Source organism: Scyliorhinus torazame, chromosome 14, assembly GCF_047496885.1.
Source record: "Scyliorhinus torazame isolate Kashiwa2021f chromosome 14, sScyTor2.1, whole genome shotgun sequence".
Taxonomy (NCBI): Eukaryota; Metazoa; Chordata; class Chondrichthyes; order Carcharhiniformes; family Scyliorhinidae; genus Scyliorhinus; species Scyliorhinus torazame.
In genome coordinates, this window is record NC_092720.1 from 196,731,408 (window position 1) to 196,749,343 (window position 17,936).

A 17,936-nucleotide genomic window follows, 5' to 3' on the forward strand; every position below is an offset into this window, starting at 1 on the left:
TTGGAAACTGGCACTGCAAGGAGAACATCAACATCTATGGCCTAACATATATTTTCTATAAGGAAGCAAGGGTGTAGCATAAATAACAATTTATGTAGGGGGCACGCATATGATTTAAGTGTGTATTTTCAATAATGGAACAAATGCACCTTTTCAGAGAACAATATCTGTAGAGGAGTAAAATAAATAAATTAATGCTATAGTTTCCATTGTAGTTCTCACACACAAGCGTCTTTTGCAATACTGCGTTCCCCATCTCAGAGGAAGCAGCAGTGGAGCATTTACCCTCAACCGCTACATCATGATGCAATACAACATCAGTATTACAGGAATTTAATTACAAATAAACATATTAAATAAATGATGCTGAATTACAGATTGCTGTCTTTGTTTGAGACTGCTGGCTCTTTGTGCCCTGGACTGGACAGTGTCAATTTTTCTTTGGGTTCCGCGTTGCTGCTAGGCCAACATTGGGAGCTTTTCCGATGCTCCGGTAATAATGTGTCAGTTTCAGAAATACTTTTCTGCTGGGAAACAAGGTTGTACCTATAAGTGTAAGCTTTAACAATCATTGTCACATGAACTGATTCATATCCTGCTTCTAGCTATCATATGAAGCACACAGCTGGTTCTGGAACACAGGTGGTTGAGCAGTCTGTGACCTGAGCCAGCATCGTTTGTGGGTACATATTAACAGTGCAACATTAGACGCACCTACACAGTGCCATTGATGTAAATAGAAGCAGGAGGAGGCCATTCGGTCCTTCAAGCCTGCTTTTCCATTCATTATGATCATGGCTGATCATCCAACCCAACAGCCTGATCCCGCCTTGCCCCTTTTTTTAATGAGCACCCTAGCAAGGCCCGTTTCCCCGCCCTATCTCCGTAACCCCCACCTAACCTGCACATCTTTGGACACTACGGGCAATTTAGCATGGCCAATCCACCTTACCTGCACATCTTTGGACTGCGGGTGGAAACCGGAGCATCTGGAAGAAACCGATGCAAGCACAGGAGAAAGTGCAAACTCCACACAGAGTCACCCTGGCGCTGTGAGGCAGCAGAGCTAACCACTGTGCCACCATGCCTTTTAGACTTGCTGAGCAAACTATACCCTTTCGCCTCCTTCCCACTTTATAAAAATATGCTCAACCCTAGCTTTAACCCATTTCTAGTCATCCACACTCATCCTACTGTTAAGGAGCTAACAGATGTCTCCCTGAATTCGAAGGTTGCGTCACAATCTTAACAAGATTCTGTTATTACAGTGCAAAACAGCTGTCTGCAGCCTGAATGAGTGAGAGAAACTTTACAAGCAATGTCTAAATAGGGGAGATAAGGAGAGGGCAACCCATCAAAATACCATCCAGCCGTGGGCGGCACGGTGGCGCAGTGGTTGGCACTTCTGCCTCACAGCACCGAGGCCCAGGTTCAATCCTGGCGCTGGGCCACTGTCCGTGTGGTGTTTGCACATTCTCCGTATGTTTGCGTGAGTCTCACGCCCGCAACCCAATGATGTGCAGTATAGGTAGATTGGCCACGCTAAATTGCCCCTTAATTGGAAAAAAAAATAATTGGATAAAAAACATACCATCCAACCCCCTCAATGCAGGGGTTCTGAATAGCAAACAGCCCCTTAATGATTGTCCAAGCAACCATATTCCTTGTGCCAGCATCAACTCATTTGGCAAGACGGCATTTTACACTAAACAAAGGCAAAAGATGCTGTTGTTATGTCCAAGCTCTGTAAGTAAGTGTGGAAAGCAGCAATCTGATGGACAATACCAAACTGTGGGTCTACTAGGTCTACTTCCTCAGTGCACCTTTCTAGAGAAATGAGAACTGGACAACCGATGCAAGGCAGAAGAAAAGGTTTAACAGTTTCCATCTTTGCTCTCACAGACATATCCTTAGGATAAGGTTACCAACTCAGAGGTCTGAGGGTATACTTATTGAACCAAGGGCAGCATGGTGGTGCAGTGGTTAGTACTGCTGCCTCACTGCGCTGAGGTCCCAGGTTCGATCCCGGCTCTGGGTCACTGTCCATGTGGAATTTGCACATTCTCCCCGTGTTTGCGTGGGTTTCGCCCCCACAACCCAAAGACGTGCAGGGTAGGTGGATTGGCCACGCTAAATTGCCTCTTAATCAATAAAAATGAATTTGGTGCTCTAATTTTTAAAAAAAATACTTATTGAACCAGCTTCCACTCATCATTAAGCCAACAATAACTGTACTATCCCAGCCATGTTCACTGATTGGATACCAGTCATATAAATGAAGATCTCTGTCAGTGAACTGCCTGTTAGTTGTCCATACTTCCACAATAAGGAAACCTGTAGTGAGGTATGAAGATAGTGGACAGTGAACCAGATAATTGTCAATGGCCACGGCCTCTGGAGACTAACTGACTGATTGGAGGAGCATTGGAAGAGCCAAGGTGAAATGGAAAACCCAGCTGGCAGTGAGCAGAGGGCAGAGAATGCAGAGGCCAGTGAACCCTGCACCTCTCAGCTCACTGTCCCTATCTGCAGCAAGTGCCATGGCAGAGTGTACTTCCTGAGCCACACCAGGTCATGCTCAGCACACAGAATGACTGCCCAGGTGCAAACCATTGCCTCACAAGAATGGAAGGCTGAGGGGCACCTTCTGTTCATTTGCTCCGACACAGAAGAAGAATTTTGAAGCCCGTCAGATTTCCGGGGATACTTTGTCAAGATGTCACCAGTAATTTAATCGATATTTATTCCGGAGAGTTCTCAGGATTTCACGTACAATAAGTGAGAGTTGTGCCACTCTGCATTACTGGCCATGTTGCTGAAGCCACCGGGAGAAAGGGAACATTCAGTCATCAGCACTCTGTTGGTCTGCAGGAGGACTGCATGGACAGCATGGGCTCAGGCAGAGAAGCAACACCTACTGGAAGAGAGCGCGACAGACAGACATGGGGTGAGCTGAGCATCTCTCCACAGATACCTGTTCTGCTGAGGACCTCCTCCAACAGGACAATCATGTCCTATCTGAGAACCTGTGCACCTTCTTACTCAGTCCCTGAAACATGTCCCTCAGTCTGTCAACCAGCACACTGCACATCTTCAGTGGAAGTGATTAAGTGGAGCCCACATATACTACCCATTGGACATTCCCTATGAACAGTGCAGGCAGTTTGCAGGCAGTGCCATTTTAACTCCATGATGTTTTTTAAATTTGAAGTACCCAATTCATTTTTTTTCCAATTAAGGGGCAATTTAGCATGGCCAATCCATCCACCCTGCACATCTTTGGGTTGTGGGGATGTGACCCATGCAGACACGGGGAGAATGCGCAAACTCCATATGGACAGTGACCCAGGGCCGGGATCGAACCTGGATCTTCAGTGCTGTGAGGCACTGTACCACAGTGGTTAGCACTCTTGCTTCACAGCTCCAGGGTCTCAGGTTCGATTTGGCTTGGGTCACTGTCTGTGTGGAGTCTGCATGTTCTCCCCGTGTGTGCATGGGTTTCCTCCGGGTGCTCCGGTTTTCTCCCACAGTCCCAAAAGACGTGCTGTTAGGTAATTTGGACATTCCAAATTCTCCCTCGGTGTACCCGAACAGGCGCCGGAATGTGGCGACTAGTTGTTTTTCACAGTAACTTCATTGCAGCGTTAATGTAAACCTACTTGTGACAATAAAGATTATTATTACTGACTCCAAAGATCATGGCAATCAATGACTAGCACCACAAATATGTGCTTTAAATCCAGACTTTCAAACAGGCGTGCCTTACAAGCACAGCATCTGCTTAAGCATCTGTTTACACCCTTTCAACAAAATAATTCCCAAACTATGGAGACAGCAATATCCTGTTAAAATAGCCTTATAGTGGTTTGGGAGAGCAGAGGTTCACTGCTTGTGAGTGTGTCATGTGAGAGTACCTTTAGGAAATGGGTGTTTATAAAATAGCTGTAGTGGATGTACCTTTAAGAAATGGGTGTTTAGCAGTGATGTCAGAGTGTGGGTGGATCTGGGCTGTCTGTCTGCTTTTACTTTCGCTTTGGGCTTGCAGCTACAGGGTGTGTTTAGTTTAGTTTTAGATTTGGAGAAGCTGCAGTCACAGCAAGCTGTCTATGAATCTCTGCAAGCTTATGAATGTTCATTTGGTGATTTCAAAATGGTAACTGCTCTCAGTCGAGAAATTAAACCTGATGTCTTTCTGTAAAAAGGGTTCTTTTTTGTCTTATGGATGTTGCAAGGAAAGATTAAGAGTTACTCATAGAGTACTGTATTCTCTGGGAGATTTATCGGTGTTGATAGTTGTTAAGATGCTCCCTCTGGGTTTATAAAGTGTTAACTGGTTTCATAAATAAACATTGTTTTAATTTAAAAGTACTTTAACTCTCTGTTGCACTACACCTGTAAGGTTGGCCTGTGTGCTCCCCATAACCGCAATGTATTAGAAGTTGTGGGTCAGGTGAACTCCATGATACACTTTGGGGTTCTCTAAACCCTGGCCCAAAACATGGATCATGCCAGCAGCACGGATGAAACATTCCACATCTTAAACGAATGATTTTCTGATTATTAAAATTAATGTTTGGAAAAATGAAAGGTTAGCAATACATGATTGCCGGGTATTCACTCCCATGGGCTGCAAAACTGCACAATGTTTTAAAATACTTTTGCTGGGGGATTTTATCAAATTTGTTCTGAGCTGACAGCTTGTCAAGATCACTTCACTAGGTGATCGATTGACTTATATTACACTTACCTCTTGTGTCGCTCCAGCTTCACCATTCCTTTCTCGGCTCCCAAACTCTACTTTGCTTCCGTGTGACTTATTTCCTTGCATTGAATTGGATTCATTCTTGCTCAAAGGTTTCTTCATTTTACAGGCAGCACAATAATTAATAAAATAGAGCAATAGCAGGACAGCCACGAATGTGAAAATCAAATTGCCACCGATGAGCTGTTGGACGTGGGAGAAGAGAAAAGACGATAAATTAAACAACAACTCTTTAACAGAACTGTTCTTCACTGGAGAGTTAATTGTCTGTGAGGAGCGGCTTCTAGCATGAAGCTCCCCTCATCTGGAGCAGAAATCAGCGATAATTCTGATTTGGACAGTCGGGGAGTATGTGAATGAATTGTGTGCATGGCGGAGTGTGTGTGTGTGTGTACTAATATGTTGGTGGAAAACAATGTATGTATGTGGGATGGTATGTGTGTTTGCCAGAATGCGTGTGCATTTCCATGTAGATCAGTGTGTTTGAGATTTTGTATGGGATTAATGAGGTATGTGAGTGTAGCTAATTCCTCATTTTCATCATCCCAATCCTCTCCAACCACTGCCGCGCCTCCAAACGCTACTCTCCCATCCTTTTCAAATACTGCCACATCTTCAATCTATTCTAACCCCTCGAACTCTATATCCAAGCTTCTCACATTTCCTACGCAAATCCCTTCAGCCTGCTACCTTATCTGTTCACAGTATTGAAACCACCCGAGTCAAACATCACTGGGATTAATTTACTGTGAATACGATGTGTTTCTCCACCTCGCCGTCCTCAGCTTCAGACAGAAAGTTGGCCAGACAAATCCGCCCATTCTGTAGTATGACTCGAAAGAAATCGGGACTATGACGTAAACATTGCAGGGTATAACATGTTTCAAAAGATAGAGTGGGAAACAGGAGGTGGGGTATCTGTACTTATTCAGGATAACAATGGTAGTAAAAACATTGGGCTGGATTCTCTGATTCTGGGGCTATATCCCCACACCGATGTGGGAACCGTGGCGTTTTACACCAGAGAAACTGGCACAAAACGGCTGATTCCCCGTTTTGCTGGGGGCTAGCAGGACGGCACCCGGTTCTAGCTGCCGATACGCACGGAGAATTGCCGGGTCCATGGCCGCGCCATGCCACAGGGCGTTCCAGCCCGCGGACGCGGCCAGCAAAAGTGCCCCCTCCTTTGGCCGGCCTGTGCGCCCCGGACCACCCCCCCACAGTTCCCCCAGCCCCAATTATGCCCCCCCCCCGCCCACGGATCGGCCCTTCCCTGACTGTGGCAGCGCTGGACTGAGTCCGCAGCCGCCATGCTGAGTTCCCGACGGATGAGACCATGAGAGACTCACACCGTCGGGAACTTGACCGGTCGGGAGTAGAGCATCGGGAGGCGGGCCTCAGGCAATGCCCTGAGGCCGGTGGTACAGCGCGCGGGGTACTCTCTGAGTACGCTGCTTTGGAGGGGGCGGAACATCACGATAGCGGTGCCGCCCCCAGTTTGGGCGGAAACTTGGATTCTCCGGCCGTTCGCCCGAACGCGATTTCGGCGTCGGCGACCGGAGAATCCAGCCCATTGTCTCGGACAGAAGACAGGAAGAGGACAAATACATATAACTACATCAACTTGGTTACTGAATAAAATTATATTTTTCTGTTTTTAAAAATAGCCAATTTCTGGGCTCTTAAAAATGCTGCAGCCAATCACCTGGCACTTTGTGGAAGTTTCTGAGCAGATTGCAAGTGAATAAATGTTAACACATCGAGCACCTTGGAATACAATATGGCTTGTATCGGACAATCATTGCAGTCAGCCAACACAAAGGATAATAGATGATAAGTTTGCATCAGCCAGCTGGAAATAAGTGCAGAGCTATTTGTGACTTCTAATCTTCAATGTTGTACTAATGGCTCCACCACTATGTGCTCCAAAAAGAACAAAGGGTTTCAACTGGGGGCCTCATTGTCTGAATAGCTCAACCTGAAATCATTCTCTCACATGTCTCAGACTTCAGCTGTCTGATTTCCTTCAGAGACTAATGAATTTTACCTTCAGTCATTGTTTGACCTCAGGAAAGCAGCTTGTCTGTTTACCAATTCAGCATCTAACAGGCAGCAGCAGAACAGGTTCTGTCCAGGTAAATTGCTAGATCTTGGTCTACGCTGCAAACCACTGGAACATTCGAACTTCTGTATCTGCGCCTTCAAGCCTAATTCATCTCCACGTGCCTTCTCCCATCATGGAAGTCACCACTTCTGGAAAGACAGATCACCCTGCAGCAGGACATCGCTGCTAACCTTTGATGGAATACACCATTGGACTTTTGATTCTGGACTCTGGACTCACATGAAACCATAACTCTTATTTTTATCATGTTCTTGCCCTGTACCCGTTTCTCTCACTTAGCCTTCTTTTATTGTATGAGTGCAAGTCGGGCCGGAAATTATGAAAATTCCTTCCCCCGCGTGTGTAAAACAAAATACTCTTACTTTACATTATCACAAGTTTGCTGTGAGATTATTAATAGAGGATTGGATCACACCAAACTAAAGCACTGGGGAAAATATATTTATAAAGGGGAAAATCAGAAAGCAAAATCACCGGACTCATCATAAAGAAAAATTTACGGATAGGTCGTGAAAGAAGAATTCAGGGCTGTTTAAATTAATTTTCCTCCCAGGTCGTAACTGATATTGGGAGCTGAAGTCCAGGAAACCCGAATTTGAATGGCCAGAGTCCAAGATTTTAAACTGAGCCTGAATTGAACATAGATAGAGTTAATTGGAAGCTAAAGGAGGGGAATTCAGAGACTGGAACTAACTTGAAGACAAGTATCTTACCACAGCAAATTTTTCAAATGCCATGGGAGAGAAACATGGTAAATTATACTACAAAGGTGGGGATGGAAAAGAGGGTACGAACTAGTGAAATATTAGCCTCCCTAAGTTGGGTACAACTTCCTGAGGCCCAAAAGCCTGAGGTGCTCTAGAAACCATGAAGCCATAACCATTTGGCCCATTGAGCCTGCTCCACCATTCCATGAGATCGTGACTGATCTGATGTGATAATCCTCAAGTTTCCCGCCTTATCCCCATAGCCCTTGATACCCTAAAAATCTGTCTATCACAGCCTTGAACATAATTAATGACCCAGCCGCCGCAGCTCTCTGCGGTGAAGAATTTCACAGATTCACTGCCCTCTGAGAGAAGAAATTCCTCCTCATCTCTGTCTGAAATGGGCCACCCCCTTACTCTGAGATAATGCTCTCTGGTCTCAGACCTTCGTACAAGGGAAATAACCTCTCAGCATCTGCTCTGTCAAGCCCCCTGAGAAGCAGGGGCTGGTTTAGCACAGTGGTTTAAACAGCTGGCTTGTAATGCAGAACACGGCCAACAGTGCGGGTTCAAATCCCATACCAGCCTCCCCAAATGGGCGCCGGAATGTGGCGACTAGGGGCTTTTCACAGTAACTTCATTGAAGCCTACTCATGACAATAAGAGATTTAAAAAATAAAATAAAAATTCTATATGTCTCAATAAGGCCGCCCGCGCCGCCTTGTCCCGCCGGCAAGGGAGGTGGTTTGATTCTCGCCGGCGTGACAGGCATTCCAGCAGCGGGACTTCGGCCCATCCAGGCCAGAGAATCGCCGGGGGGGCGCCCGCCAACCGGCGCGATTCCCGCCCCTGCCGAATATCCGGTGCCGGAGAATTCGGCAACCGGCAGGGGCGGGATTCACGCCAGCCGCCGGCGATTCTCCGACCCGGCGAATGGTCGGAGAATCCCGCCCAGAGAATCCCACTGCCAGTGATCATTTCATCTAAACTCCAAAGAGTTCAGGTCCAACCTACTCAATCTCTCCTCATAGGTAAATCCCTCCAAACCCAGGATCAAACTAGTGAACCTTTTCTGGGCTACCTCCAATGCCAGAATATCTTTCCTTTGACAAAGGGACCAAAACCGTTCACAGTATTTCAGGTGTGGTTCAACTAGTGCCATGAATATTTTGAGCAAGAGTTCCCTATTTTTATATTCCACTCCCTTGGAAATAAAGGCCAACATTCCATCTGCCTTCCCTATTACCTGCTGAACTTGCATGCTAACCTTTTGTGATTTATGCATGAGGACCCCCAAATCTCTATGTTCTACAGTTTTCTGCAGTGTTTCTTCATTTAAATCACATTCAGCTCCTTTATTCTTCATACTAAAGTTACATTTTCCAACATTATATTACAGCTGCCAAGTTTTTGCCCACTTGCTTAATCTGTCTATATCTCCCTGTCGACTCTTTGTGTCATCCTCACCACTTACCTTCCTACCTATTTTTGTGACATCTGCAAGTTTGGTAATAGTACATTCACTTCCCTGGTCCAAGTCATTAATATAGGGCCAGGATTCTCTGTTGCGAGTTCAGCCCATTAGTGTGCTGGTGAGTAGGAGAATTTGGCGTACCATTCACTGGCAGTGGGATTCTCTGGGCGGGATTCTCCAACCCCCCCGCCGGGTCGGAGAATCGCCGGGGGCTGGCGTGAATCCCGTCCCCGCCGGTTGCCGAATTCTCCGGCACCGGATATTCGGCGGGGGCGGGAATCGCGCCGTGCCGGTTGGCGGGCGCCCCCCCGGCGATTCTCCGGCCCGGATTGGCCGAAGTCCCGCTTCTCTGGCTTGTAATGCAGAACAAGGCCAACAGCGTGGGTTCAAATCCCATACCAGCCTCCCCAAATGGGCGCCGGAATGTGGCGACTAGGGGCTATTCACAATAACTTCATTGAAGCCTACTCATGACAGTAAGAGATTTAAAAAATAAAATAAAAATTCTATATGTCTCAATAAGGCCGCCCGCGCCACCTTGTCCCGCCGGCAAGGGAGGTGGTTTGATTCTCGCCGGCGTGACAGGCATTCCAGCAGCGGGACTTCGGCCCATCCAGGCCAGAGAATCGCCGGGAGGGCGCCCGCCAACCGGCGCGATTCCCGCCCCCGCCGAATATCCGGTGCCAGAGAATTCGGCAACCGGCAGGGGCGGGATTCACGCCAGCCCCCGGCGATTCTCCGACCGAAGTCATGCCGGCAAGAATCAAACTACCTCTCTTTCCGGCGGGACAAGGCGGCGCGGGCGGGCTCCGGGGTCCTGGAGGGGACACGGGGTGATCTGGCCCCGGGGGGTGCCCCCACGGTGGTCTGGCCCGTGATCGGGGCACACCGATCCGGGGGTGGGCCTGTGCCGTGGGGGCACTCTTTTCCTTCTGCCTTCGCCATGGCGGAGGCGGAAGAGACCCCCTCCACTGCGCATGCGCGGGGATGCCGTGAGCGGCCGCTGATGCTCCCGCGCATGCGCTGCCTGGCAAAGTCAGTTTCGTGCCAGCTGGCGGGGCACCAAAGGCCTTTCCCGCCATCTGGCGGGGCGGAAATCAGTCTGGCGCGGGCCTAGCCCCTCAAGGTTAGGGCTCGGCCGCTCAAGATGCAGAGGATTCCGCACCTTTGGGGCGGCGTGATGCCAGACTGATTCACGCCGTTTTTGGCGCCGGTCGGCGGACATCGCGCCGATTGCGGAGAATCCCATCCTCTGTTCCCGCTGCTTGTCAATGGGATTTACCATTGAAACCACCCATGCCACCAGGAAATCCGGGGGTGGTGGTGCGCTGTCAGCAGGACCAGAGAATCCTGCCACCAGCAAATGGCTGGAGAAAACCGTCCATTGTAAATAATTGTGGCCCTGTGGCACTCCACTAGTTACAGGTTGCCATCCTGAAAATCCCTCTGTTATCCCTGTCTTCTATCAGTTAGCTGATCCTTTATCCAATCTAATATGCTACTCACAATGCCATGGGCTCTTACATTATTCAGTAACCTTTTGTGCGGCATGTTAGCAAACGTTTTTTGGAAATCCAAGAATATTACATCTACTGGTTCCTCTTCATCTATCCTGCTCATGACCATCTCAAAGAATTTTCAGGCAAGGTTGACGAATGTGATATAAAATAGTTACTTTAGAGATATTAGTTACTGTAATGTAAACATAGGCCGGTCTGATTCTGTTAGTTCACATACAAAGGATTTCAGAACGCATGGCAAAGCAAGGGACAGGGGGTGTCCAGATAAGGAGGAGAAAAGGATGCTGGGTAATAGGAGGCCAGAGGAAGGGATGAGAAGTGAGCCAATCAGGATGTATGGCCAGGTCAGGAGGGGTATAGGATGACCTATGGGAATCGTGTATGTGAAACCTGATGCCATTTGAATGTATTTGCAGAAATCCCTTTGTCTCCTTCTTCATTTGTTTTCCAGGGGTCTAGGAGACTGGTTCTGTGTCCTGTGCCTGTGTGAAATGAATCAGACATGCCAGTCAAATAAAATAACTAATGCTATACCTGCAAATCCATCTCGACTTTTATTGAGGCCAGACTGACGGGTAAAGAAATTTATGTTTTGTCAAGGTTTCCCCTTCATGAAGGCATGCTGACTCTGCTTGATTATATTATGTATTTCTAAATGCTCTGCTATTACATCCTTTATAATCATTTTCCCAATGAAGATGTTAGGCTAACTGGCCTATAGTTACTTGTTTTTTTTGTCTCCCTTCATTTTTGAATAAATTGGCAGTTTTCTTACCCTTGAGGACTTTTCCAGAATTTAAGGATTCTCAGAAGTACACCATCAGTGGATCCACCATTTCTGTAGCTTCCTTTACTATCCGAGGGTGCAACCCATCAGGTCCAGGGGACTTATCAACCTTTAGCCCCACAGTAGCACGGTAGCATAGTGGTCAGCACAATTGCTTCACAGCTCCAGGGTCCCAGATTTGATTCCCAGCTTGGGTCACTGTCTGTGCGGAGTCTGCACGTTCTCCCCGTGTCTGCGTGGCTTTCCTCCGGGTGCTCCGGTTTCCTCCCACAGTCCAAAGATGTCCAGGTTAGGTGGATTGGCCATGCTAAATTGCCCTGAGTGTCCAAAATTGCCCTTAGTGTTGGGTGGGGTTACTGGTTTATGGGGATAGGGTGGAGATGTGGGCCTGGGTAGGGTGCTCTTGCCAAGAGCCGGTGCAGACTCGATGGGCCGAATGGCCTCCTGTACTGTAAATTCTATGATTCAATTTTTACAGAACTTATATCTCAGTCCCTATCCAGAACAGAGACGAATAACCAGAACCAAACAACGATTGGAGACCTGTATTGAAGATAGATTCCCTCGCCACAAAACAACTGGTTGCACTGGAAAGGAGGAGGAGGCTAAAGAAGGAGTTCCAGGAAAGAGAGAGAAATAAGAACTCGAGAGAGAACATGCTCATCAGAAAATGATGTTGCAGATTAAATCAAAAGTTCAAGAAGCAGAGGGGGAATGCCAAAAGGAGATGAGGGAATTGGGCTACATTACAGGGAAATGCTATCAAAAACAGTGTGGCACGAGGAGCTAGAACAGTCCAGAGAGGCTGAACAACCCACCCGATTTCAGCAAACCTCTGCAGTCCGACAGCAGGCAAAATAACCCATCAGGGGAAATGTGTCTCTGGAAAAGCCAGCTAGATTTAAAAAGGCTAAGATCAAGCCAGTGAAATTGAATGAAATTCTGAGAGGGCCCGCAGAATCTAAAGTGGATTCTCAAGTATCCCAGAATTACATAGGAACCAGCTAATCCAACCCCTGTGAGCGAGGCTGTCTCCAAAGATACAGAGCAGAGCAGGGTCCCGAACTAGGCAGAGCAGTTTTTCAAAAAAGAAGCCTGTACCCCTGCAGGATGAGCAGGATATCTGGCGAGCCCACATCATCTTTCCAACCTTAGAGGGGGAAAAGGGAAGGTCCTAATTATTCCTGCAGATGGTGACGAATACGCCTCGCCGAGTTGGTGAGCTGCAGGGCAGAGCAGCAGGGGTTGGGCAGCCACCAGAGGGCAGTAGTGTCCCAAAACACACCACACCAGCAGAGGGACCCAACCAGTCTAGACCCCATGTTCACCCACCATTATACAGAACTGCAAGAGACTGGATAAAGTTAACTAACCCTCCCTCAACAGCACTGTTGCCTGGTATGGAGGGCATTAGCTATGAGGAGCGATTGAATAAACTCGGTTTGTTCTCACTGGAACGAAGGAGGTTGAGGGGAGACCTGATAGAGGTATACAAAATTATGAGGGGCATAGACAGAGTGGATAGTCAGAGGGTAGAGGGGTCAATTACTAGGGGGGGCATAGGTTTAAGGTGAGAGGGGCAAGGTTTAGAGTAGATGTACGAGACAAGTTTTTTACGCAGAGTGTAGTGGGTGCCTGGATCTCGCTACCGGAGGAGGTAGTGGAAGCAGGGACGATAGGGACATTTAAGGGGCATCTTGACAAATATATGAATAGGATGGGAATAGAAGGATACGGACCCAGGAAGTGTAGAAGATTGTAGTTTAGTCGGGCAGCATGGTCGGCACGGGCTTGGAGGGCCGAAGGGCCTATTCCTGTGCTGTACATTTCTTTGTTCTTTGTTCTTATACCTGGTATGGATGCAGAGAATGTGGTTGAGGGAATTAGCGTTTGTGGATAGGGTGCAAATAAGCTTTGTCCTGCATGGTGTCGAGCTTTTTGAGGATTGTTGGAGCTGCACTCATCCAGGCAAGTGGAGAATATTTCATCACACTCATAACTTGTGCCTTGTAGATGGTGGACAGGCTTTGGGGAGAGTCAGGGGGTGAGTTACTCGTCACAAGATTCCCAGCCTCTGACCTGCTCTTGCAGCCACGGAATTTTTAAGTGGCTCGTCCAGTTCAGTTTCTGGTCAATAGAACTCCCAATGTGTTGACAGTGGGGGATTCAGCAATGGGAATGCCATGGAATGTCATGGGGAGATGGTTAAATTGTCTCTTGCTGGAGATGGTCATTGCCTGCCACTTACGTGGGGTGAATGTTAAATATGCAGACAAATGACGGACTTGAGTATGAAAGAGTGGTAATCATACAGGAACTACTCTGCCATTAATTTGCTGGAAGAGGATGTAAAGGGGATAGGGTTCTACAACATGTACAAAACTCCTTTCCAACCAACATGTAAAAAGACTAACAAGTGTCGATCCCCAAATTTCTTTCTCTGTCAGTCTGGCCTCAATAAAAGTTGAGATGGATTCGCACGTAAAAAGAAGTTATTTATTTAGCTTGCAAGCTTAAATCATCTTACAGAAACGCAAGAGACATCCAGCCTCTTACACCCCAGAAAACGACTGAACTAAAAGACAAAGGGATCTCTGCAAAATCAATTCAAATGGTATCAAGTTTCACATACTCGACGGACATAGGTCAGCCTATGTCCCTCCTGACCTGTTCGATCTATTCTGATTGGCTCACTTCCAATCCCTTTCTCTGGCCCCTATCAATGCAGCATCACTCTCATAGACACACCTCTTCCTGCTTTTTCGATGCGGTCTCAAACCCCTTTGTCCCTAACTGCCAGAATCAAAGTGGCTTATTTCTACATTACATTAACTAGTATCTCTAAAGTAACTATTTTATATCACATTCGTCACAAGGAATGATTTGCTATCAAATCCGGTTAATAGGGACTAACCCAGAGCAGATTCAGGAAGTAAAAGTGGAAAAACAACTGCGCAATTGCAACCCATAAAATGTAATGTTTTAAGATGATGATAAAGAAGGATGTAAGTATGACTTAAAAAAAACAAGCTTATAGGTTAGAAAAAGACTGATCTTGTGGGACTGAGAATAGAACTTTAGAAAATAACGTTTGCAACTATTGGCAAGGAACGATTTTGAACAACAATCGGACATTTAAAGGCATGTTCAACAGAGCGCAGCTAATATATATTCCGCTGAAAGGAAAGAGCAAACTAACCAGGAGTGGGATTCCTTGGATAGGCAGAGACATACGGGAACAATTGAGGGGTAGGAAAGAGGCAATAGATAGCAAAGGAGAGCTGTCTGAAGAGATTAGGTGAGAAGTCGAAAAATAATCAGGATGGTCACAGGATGGTCAAGAAAAGCTATAGAAGTAAATTATTAAGGAATTATTGGGGCAGCATGGCAGCACAAGTGGATATCACTGTGGCTTCACAGCTCCAGGGTCCCAGGTTCAATTCCCGGCTGGGTCACTGTCTGTGCGGAGTCTGCACGTTCTCCCCGTGTCTGCGTGGGTTCCCTCCGGGTGCTCCGGTTTCCTCCCACAGTCCAAAGCCGTGCAGGTTAGGTGGATTGGCCATGATAAATTGCCCTTAGTGACCAAAAAAAGTTAGGAGGGGTTATTGGGTTAAGGGGAGAGGGTGGAAGTGAGGGCTTAAGTGGGTCGGTGCAGACTCGATGGGCCGAAAAGCCTCCTTCTGCACTGTATGTTCTATGTTCTATAAAGCACAACAGTGAAATCAAGGGACAGATAACATAATGCCACAGGTAATGATGGAGAGGTGGCAGATATATTAAAACCTAACTTTGGCTCAGTTTCTACCAGGACGATTGGAGAGGCAGCTGTGACATTGGATGATGAGTAAGGAGGTGAGTGCATTGAAGAATAAAGAAAGGGATTCTATTGAAAACAAACTGAAAAAACTCAAAGAGGATAAAACCCCAGGCTGTATTAGTTGCATCCATATAGTTTAAAATAATCAAGGGAAGAGGTGGTAGAGCTAATGTTATTCATTATGTTTTTAAAATAATCTTTATTGTCACAGGTAGACTTACATTAACACTGCAATGAAGTTACTGTGAAAAGCCCCTAGGCGCCACATTCCGGTGCCTGTTCGGGTACACGGCGGGGGGGGGGGAATTCAGAATGTCCAAATTACCTAACAAGCACGTCTTTCGGGACCTGTGGGAGGAAACCGGAGCACCCACGCAGATACAGGGAGATCGCGCAGACTCCGCACAGACAGCGACCCAAGCCGGGAATCGAACCCGGGACCCTGGAGCTGTGAAGCAATTGTGCTAACCACTATGCTACCGTGCTGCCCAGAGTCCCACCCCAGAGTTTTTAGTCACCTATCTTCCACACTGAACTCCCCGGGGTTAAGAGTTACTCCGGGTCTCTTAATCTCCTGATGATCGACAGTATCTGTAGGTTAGCCTCATACCCCACTCGGATCTGATCTGCAATTGTGAAACAGTCTGAGATGCTTTAAAGATGCTGTGGAAATGGAAGTAGCTGTTCTATATTTCCCATTACAATCACTGGTTGGAACAAACATTTAAAGGAATTGCTCACCCGTGATTTATCACAGTGACGTTGCTGTCCAGATACAAAATGATGGGGATCGCCTTTGCAGTTAAATTCGGCGCATGTTGTATTCTTCACTTTTTCATCTTTCATAATCTCAGCACAGGTATAATAATCACCGTCCAAAAATAAGATGGAGATCCACAGTACTGGTGCCATCAATATTCTAAAGAATGAAATGACTGGGGCAATATCACATTGGTGACCCTTTTCTGGCACCTCTTCTGAAGTCTCTTTTGGAGCCTCCGTTTCCATCTCTGCTGGCCCCTGTCCTGGTGTCCTTTTCTTTGCTGTGCCCCCACACCTACAACACCAATAACATTGGTGTAATTCAAAGTGCAGCAGTAGGCTTATCATGAACAATATTATTGAAGGGAACAGAAAAAACATCCAGGCATAGATAGAATTTGCTCCCGTGGAACACGGACACGGAATATGTTTTTCAAGGAGCTCTTCCAATCCATAAAGGATTAGAAACAGCACAGTATTCTGAATGACTACGACTGAGTTACTGTTTTTAAAGAATTCTCTTAGTTGAGTGATCTTGTCAAGATCCATTCCTGCTGTGCCGGTAATGCCCAGCAGTAACTCCAGCAATCAGAACAGCTGAGGTATGCAGCGAATCACTGAGGAGTTTAGAATAAGATCTGTGACGCTGCACCCAAGAGTTCTTGAAGTTGCCCACACATGTTGAAACATCTTTAGTTCACTCTTGTCTCCCCTAATTTTGATGTAAATGCATGGAACGACAGGAACAGAAAGTGCAAGTATCACAGATTTCTCCATATATGAGACACCTCTTTCATGTTATTTATTTATTATTCAAAGAATGATATTCAGTCAGTCAGACAGACTCTGGTCTAGCAGTTTGCAACATCTCCGTCATCTATGGATTGAAAGAAAGAAGTTACATTCAGTTAGTTCCTTTCTGAATTTCCCAAAGGGTCCAAAAATGAGTCACATTTGAGGAACAGCCAATTCTGTTTCGATCAATAGCAATGAGATGAATAACATTTTGGGTGAGAAAGACATTGGGCAGGACATTGGTAGCTTGGGCACTGGAGAATTCACATATCTCTAGGTCTGAAAGCACATCATAAAGTCCTAGACAAGACTGACAACAGGGGCGAAATTCTCCGTTATCGGCGGAAAGTCCGCCGATCGGCGCAAAAAACGGCGCAAATCCCACTTGCGTCACGTCATAAAAATGGGCCGATAGTCTCCGGCCTGAAATGGGCTAGCAGCAACGTGACGGGATCCGCGCTTGCGCAATGGTTCATGCTGTGCAGCGTCATACGCGCTGCACGGCGTGACGGCTCATAAGGCCGCGCAGCTCCCCCCCACCCGACCGGAACACCCGATCGCAACATCCGACTGGATGGCTAGCCGTCGCTCAGCCCCGAGGTTCGAGTCACGCGATGTGGAGGCGCTCCTGGACGCGGTGGAGCAGAGGAGGGACGCCCTGTATCCCGGGCACGGCCGCAGAGTTGCCCAACGCCACAGCCGGCGTCTGTGGAGGGAAGTGGCAGGGGCCGTCACCGCTGTGGCCCTAACACCACGGACAGGCACCCAGTGCCACAAGAAGGTGAACGACCTCGTCAGAGCAGGCAGGGTGAGCCTCCCCATATCCCCCATATCCCCCCCTCCCCATATCCCCCTCCCCCATATCCCCATATCCCCCCTCCCCCATATCCCCCATATCCCCCTCCCCCGTATTCCCCCTCCCCCATATCCCCCATATCCCCCTCCCCCATATCCCCCCCTCCCCCATATTCCCCATATCCCCCCTACCCCATATCCCCCCCTCCCCCATATCTCCCCTCCCCCATATCCCCCATATCCCCCCCTCCCCATATCCCCCCTCCCCCATATCCCCCCTCCCCCATATCCCCCCTCCCCCATATCCCGCCTCCCCCATATCCCCCTCCCCCATATCCCCCCTCCCCCATATCCCCCTCCCCCATATCCCCCATATCCCCCCCTCCCCCATA

The 17,936-nt window shown here is 47.5% G+C and overlaps 1 protein-coding gene across 1 annotated transcript; it reads right to left on the minus strand.

Annotated features, from left to right (window-relative positions):
- Positions 1-371: 371 nt before the first annotated feature.
- LOC140389408 (uncharacterized) lies at positions 372-16,818 on the minus strand. Its single transcript, XM_072473554.1, has 3 exons — positions 15,934-16,818; positions 4,748-4,945; positions 372-524 (listed from the first exon to the last, which is right to left on the minus strand). The coding sequence occupies exons 1-3, from the start codon at positions 16,501-16,503 to the stop codon at positions 372-374; spliced, it is 921 nt and encodes a 306-aa protein (XP_072329655.1). The 5' UTR covers positions 16,504-16,818.
- Between the last annotated feature and the right edge of the window lie 1,118 nt (positions 16,819-17,936).

Coding starts and splice junctions, on each gene's coding strand:
- LOC140389408 (XM_072473554.1), bottom strand. CDS start 16,503: ATGGATCTTGACAAGATCACTCAACTAAGAGAATTCTTTAAAAACAGT. Junction 4,946..15,933: donor GTCACTGTGATAAATCACGG/GTGAGCAATTCC, acceptor CACGTCCAACAG/CTCATCGGTGGCAATTTGAT. Junction 525..4,747: donor AAGCTGGAGCGACACAAGAG/GTAAGTGTAATA, acceptor GTTTCCCAGCAG/AAAAGTATTTCTGAAACTGA.